This window comes from Amia ocellicauda, chromosome 18, assembly GCF_036373705.1.
Source record: "Amia ocellicauda isolate fAmiCal2 chromosome 18, fAmiCal2.hap1, whole genome shotgun sequence".
Classification (NCBI taxonomy): Eukaryota; Metazoa; Chordata; class Actinopteri; order Amiiformes; family Amiidae; genus Amia; species Amia ocellicauda.
This window is the reverse complement of record NC_089867.1, coordinates 1,896,104-1,902,500: the sequence shown is the minus strand read 5'-3', so window position 1 is coordinate 1,902,500 and position 6,397 is coordinate 1,896,104. Positions and strand designations below refer to the sequence as shown.

Sequence of the window (6,397 nt, the reverse complement as noted above, 5' to 3'; positions counted from 1 at the left end):
TTTCTGTTCAGTGTATATGTTTTGACAGCATATTTAAGGCAAGTAGTGCTTTGATAAATGACCATCAAAAAGTACCAAGTAGGGGAATCCAGTGTGTACACATGCTGATTAAATATGACACATACTCCAGTCCTGTGAGCCTGGAAACAAGCCTGGATATGTTAGGAGCATTGGGAGAAGTCCCCTCTGTGGTAAATATCTGCCAACTCCAGGAGAACATTTGGCAAGAACCTGTGTGTAAACCTAGTTAATTTTACTAACATTTGTCTAACTTTCCTATGTAGAAGCAACAGAATTCAAATAATTTTACACTCTGTATAATGAAAGCACTTTTTTCACTATTGAACTTGTCTCCACATAATTAGACTTAATGTTTTACTCCAATAACCAATTACTGCAGTAAACCGTAAATGATTTTGCTTTCTTTTTAATAGGGAAGACATCCTCAGATAAGATCCAACCAGAGGCAAACAATATATCATATGGGTCTCTAGAAGCTGAAGAAATGCATTTAGACAACAAAGATGGGAAGTCTGTGGATTCCACATAGAAGCCTTCCTCTTGCCCACCTGTGCAGAACCACTTCTACTGTATACAGGAGGATTAACACAGCAATAGGACTTTCTTCCTGGCTTATAAAATGACAAGAAGCAGCACTTCACTAAGAATCAGTTATACAGTCCATTTCTCTCCAGTACTGGAGGAAAAATACTGGTGCTAATCAGGAGATGCATTTAAAAAATCCTTTTTACATATCGAGTGAAATGTTAGAAGGAATGTTTACATGCTTTAACATTGCAGAAAGAAGACAAAAAGTCAATCAGTCAACAAGCTAATGTGACTGCAGCCAATTGTTAACTTATAACTTATTACTTGAATTGATATAACATCCTGCTTTAAGAACAGGATCTATTTCCAGTATGAATGTGTGAACTTTGAGAAAGAACAGGCCATAATGTCTTACAGTGGATTCAAGGGCAATCTGTGCTAAGGCACAGCAAGTGAAAAGCAGTACAGGTTTAATTTAAGCAACATAAAAATGTTCTGATGTTTATTTAAAAAACATCAGATCAAGCTGTTTGTCTTCACAAATAAACAAAAATCTCAAAAGGAAGTTCAAAATCATGACTATGACCCCGATGTGATGCAGTACAGAGTCATCATTTTCTTCTGAAATAGAGGTCATATGACTGGTCATAAATGTGTATAAATACTGACGTTTGGTATTCTGATAAAAAAAAATCTAAACACTGGGAGATTTGTTGATTTTCAGGTATTTGTTTTTTGTTTCTGTCACTTTCTTAAAGATATATTTTGGTGTCCCTATTTAAGCTGATAGGGAACATCATTAAAAATTATGATGGGTATATAGATAGTATTACATTACAAGCTGATGCCAAAATAATGAATGTATGAGTGTATATGTATGGAAATGTATACTTTATCACATTATTTTTTTGTGTGTACAGTATTTTCTTCCTAACCTTGAATGGAGTTATGAACCCCTAATCTTCAAACCACAAGAACTGAATTTCCCTCTTTTCCTCTTCAATCTGTTTCTTGGCTGGTGATGTTACACCTCAGTGAAATTAGGGATTGCAACTACTTTTACAAATATAAATTCCTGAAAATCTTAACCCTATTGTTAAGGTGAGGGATACAGTATTTTTTTTTTTATATATATATGGGACTGAGATTAATTAAATATCAATTTAGTTTTTATTATGAAAAATATATACAGTATTGGAAATTAGCAGAGAAAGTTATGATTATTAAACTAACAAAACAAAGATTAAATTAAAAAGAAAAACATATTGCTGATAAGTACAGTATAATCAGAGAAAGCAATAGGTACTTATCGATCGGCAGTAATTAATTATGAACCCAACAATGGCGATCTTAAGGGGCCACATTAAAAAGCAGATCCCAAATGGCGCTGTTGTATCATGCAGCACTGAGGAACACAGCACCTTATATGCCTGGAGAGAGAATGTCAAATGACTTAAATCGAATTACTCTGGTGGAGGTCCCAGCAGATTTGCACACCAGATAAAACTCATGATAAATGTATGTCTGGTTTGGTCTAGTGTTTTGCTTTTTAACAAGGTGCATCTTTTTCATTATTTTTAAATCAGATGTATTTATTAAATCTTTGGTAGATTAGTGTGCAGTTCATGGTTAATTTTCTTCCTTAAATGCGCTTTGCCATCAAAAAGCAGAACTACAGACATCTAAATTAGATTAGTGCAGGTTATAACTTTCATTATTCTTTTAGAATATAATGGCTGAATCAAAGGGAAATGGAACTCTTGATAGCCATTATACTTTAATTAAGGAGTCACATGATACAACACTGTCCACTGCCAATGGTACTTATTTTGCACTCCTCTTCTGACATTTCCCTTCTTGAGTATTCCCATTTCATGTGTGTATGTATGTATGTGTGTGTGTATGTACATACACTCACCTAAAGGATTATTAGGAACACCATACTAATACTGTGATTGACCCCCTTTCGCCTTCAGAACTGACTTAATTCTACGTGGCATTGATTCAACAAGGTGCTGAAAGCATTCTTTAGAAATGTTGGCCCATATTGATAGGATAGCATCTTGTAGTTGATGGAGATTTGTGGGATGCACATCCAGGGCACGAAGCTCCCGTTCCACCACATCCCAAAGATGCTCTATTGGGTTGAGATCTGGTGACTGTGGGGGCCAGTTTAGTACAGTGAACTCATTGTCATGTTCAAGAAACCAATTGGAAATGATTCGACCTTTGTGACATGGTGCATTATCCTGCTGGAAGTAGCCATCAGAGGATGGGTACATGGTGGTCATAAAGGGATGAACATGGTCAGAAACAATGTTCAGGTAGGCCGTGGCATTTAAACGATGCCCAATTGGCACTAAGGGGCCTAAAGTGTGCCAAGAAAACATCCCCCACACCATTACACCACCACCACCAGCCTGCACAGTGGTAACAAGGCATGATGGATCCATGTTCTCATTCTGTTTACACCAAATTCTGACTCTACCATCTGAATGTCTCAACAGAAATCGAGACTCATCAGACCAGGCAACATTTTTCCAGTCTTCAACTGTCCAATTTTGGTGAGCTTGTGCAAATTGTAGCCTCTTTTTCCTATTTGTAGTGGAGATGAGTGGTACCCGGTGGGGTCTTCTGCTGTTGTAGCCCATTCGCCTCAAGGTTGTACGTGTTGTGGCTTCACAAATGCTTTGCTGCATACCTCGGTTGTAACGAGTGGTTATTTCAGTCAAAGTTGCTCTTCTATCAGCTTGAATCAGTCGGCCCATTCTCCTCTGACCTCTAGCATCAACAAGGCATTTTCGCCCACAGGACTGCCGCATACTGGATGTTTTTCCCTTTTCACACCATTCTTTGTAAACCCTAGAAATGGTTGTGCGTGAAAATCCCAGTAACTGAGCAGATTGTGAAATACTCAGACCGGCCCGTCTGGCACCAACAACCATGCCACGCTCAAAATTGCTTAAATCACCTTTCTTTCCCATTCAGACATTCAGTTTGGAGTTCAGGAGATTGTCTTGACCAGGACCACACCCCTAAATGCATTGAAGCAACTGCCATGTGATTGGTTGGTTAGATAATTGCATTAATGAGAAATTGAACAGGTGTTCCTAATAATCCTTTAGGTGAGTGTATATATATATATATATATATATATATATATATATATATATATATATACACACACACACACACACACACATACACAGTTAGATGTGGATAAATGTGTGTGTGTCTGTTATTAGATCTGTTAAAACTTGGCATGTTTCATAATTCAACCTAAACCTGCTTTGTCTGTCCAACTACATATTTCCAAGAGGGTTATAAAGATATTAATACATTTAAATTGTTCTGTATAATTCCATTATGAGTACGAGGAACTGGAAGGAAAAAAAGGGTTGCCATGGAGCCCACCCACTGAAACCCAGCACACTCTTAACAGCTATGAAGAATTGATATTTCAACATGCTGTCCAGTGGGAAATTTCTGCCCAAGTTCTCCATTCATCATATCAAAGGTGGCCTATCAGAAAAATATTTTCCTTGTTATTAATCACCATTTGATTTGCTTACATCCTTTGTTTAAGAAATATGTTTCATGCAAGTTCTTCTTGGTCTTCGGTCTCGGTCTTCTGATTCTAGCTGCTTTGCAACAGCTTTTCCAATGAAAAACAGCCATTAAAACAATGCATTTTGACGATGGTATAAACAGAAAGTACCTTTGAAAGAGCCATGTTGTCGATTAGTGATACTGTGACTTCAATACTGTTAACCTAGTTGATTCCAATCAGCACAAAAGTGCCTATTGCATTAAATTATTGTTAAAGGTTTTAGGTATTTTAAATAGGGTCTTGATTTGAATATGATAAGAATAAACAGATTTTGATGAGAGGCAGTCAAGATTTGTACTGATAATCTTACCACTTCATCAACAATTTGCAATAGTTATGTTTCCTTTTATGCATATGTACATTCATATATAGTGGGATAATACTAATTTCGAAGATAAAAAAATGGGTCATCCTATTCAGGATTGAGAAGGCAATACAATCTGTATTTGTAATTTAAGCAACACATCAATGTTCTTTACTATAGAGTTTAATTTACTTTAACCTAGCTTTGTACAATAAATAATGCACTTTGTTTCTAAATATTCGTGTTCAGTTTCCCAACATTCATATATTGCTTATGATCAGAACTAAGGATAAAAGTACACTTCCAGCTGAACCAAAAATCATACATTCAAGTCAGATGAAGCCAACATGACCAAAATACTTTATATAAATTATATACTTCTTGTAAATCTCTGATAGAGATGGAGGTTTAACTTCTTGAGGGTTATAAGTCTATGATCTGCACCCATAGTTCCACAAAATTATATGCAAGCAGGCTGAGCAGCATGAACATATCTTCAACAAAAGCACTTTAGACTTGCCTAAGTCCTCCTTTATGCATTTTTAAAGTATTTTATAAGCATGTTATGGAGGGGAAAAATAGTCTAATAATCTTGTGCCTTTTGTTATATATTTTTCCATATATCAAAAAACTGCTAAAAGTGTAATTTTATCTTTCTTGTTAAGGAAGTTTCTTATTTATGTGAAGGAAATATGTGTAATGACCTTAAATGAAATCCATTTAAGAGGAAAATGTACCTAAAATGATCAGTCAGGGAATAACCTTTCTTTCTCAAGGAAACTCATGGTCAACTTTAGATAAATATTCCACACAGCACTCAAATTATTGACACCTGTGGAATTGCTGCAAAACACTGTGAGCAAATATTTTGTATTACTATCCACTTTTTGCCTCAAATTAGAACAGAAATATAAATTGCCAGTCAACTGCAATTATATTTAAGAGAAAATCATAGGAAATAAAATGTTTTGAAGGTGATCAGCAATATCACATTGTTAGTTTTCAGTCCAACGGTTAAAACCTATGAATCAAGTCATACAGTTCTACAATTCTAGAGCTCAATGACAAATACGGCACATAAAAAAAAATCTGCCTTTCCCAACTTTAATACAGTATTAAGAGATGTAATGCATAATTTCTCAGTGCATGAACTATGCCTTCTGCCTTTTCCCCACTAGGCAGAAATGGAGAAGAGCACCCTAAAGCAAGGTGTCTGATGACTGTTCCTTTTCACACTTTGAAATCTGGCAGTAAATAAACTATGGCATCCCTGCAAGTAGTTATTCAGGGTTGAAATTATTCTGGACATTAACAGCCATGTGTGGCTAGTGGGATATACCTTGTCAAATCCTGTGAAAAGTTTACTTACACTTTCAGAATCCAGACCAGAATTACTGATCTTATCCACACAATGTGTGAGCAAACTGCTCCATTGCTAAAAGGTATGGCACAACATATTAATCCCACTCATTTTTCCAGTGCAGAGTGGTTCTTGTTATTCTGTCAGAAATACATTTCTAAGAGGGAGGGATCCCACAAATGATTCTGTAAGCAACAGACTTGCTCCATATATAGAAGTCCTTTCAGCCAGAGGATGAACAAGCATTTATTTTTAGTTTTTCCAGTTCCACCTCTCTTGTTTAGTAAAGGTCACAAAGTTTTTAATATTTTAAGACATAAATACATATACATATTATAAGTTAATAAAGACTGAAAAATCCCCAATATATATATGGGCTTACTTTAGTTATTTTTGGTCTTAATTTTACACAAGTTCAAGAAAGCAAAAGAGCAAATAAGGCTGAAGTAACAGGAAGTCCATGATATTCGAGTCTGAGCATATGACTTAAGTCAGTCATTTGTTCTGCAAATTTGCAATCCTACCCTTAACATCCACAGCTAAGCCAGGAAACTAAATAACACTAATCCTTTAT

At 35.8% G+C, this 6,397-nt stretch overlaps 1 protein-coding gene across 1 annotated transcript in view; it reads left to right on the top strand.

Annotated features, from left to right (window-relative positions):
• nipal2 (NIPA like domain containing 2) overlaps positions 1–1,122 on the top strand; it is a 50,909-nt gene extending 49,787 nt beyond the window's left edge. Inside the window, exon 11 of the mRNA XM_066690775.1 lies at positions 435–1,122. Within this exon, the coding sequence (XP_066546872.1) occupies positions 435–550 (116 nt within the window). The 3' untranslated portion in view covers positions 551–1,122. The remainder of the gene's footprint in view (positions 1–434) is intronic.
• The last annotated feature ends 5,275 nt before the right edge of the window (positions 1,123–6,397 follow it).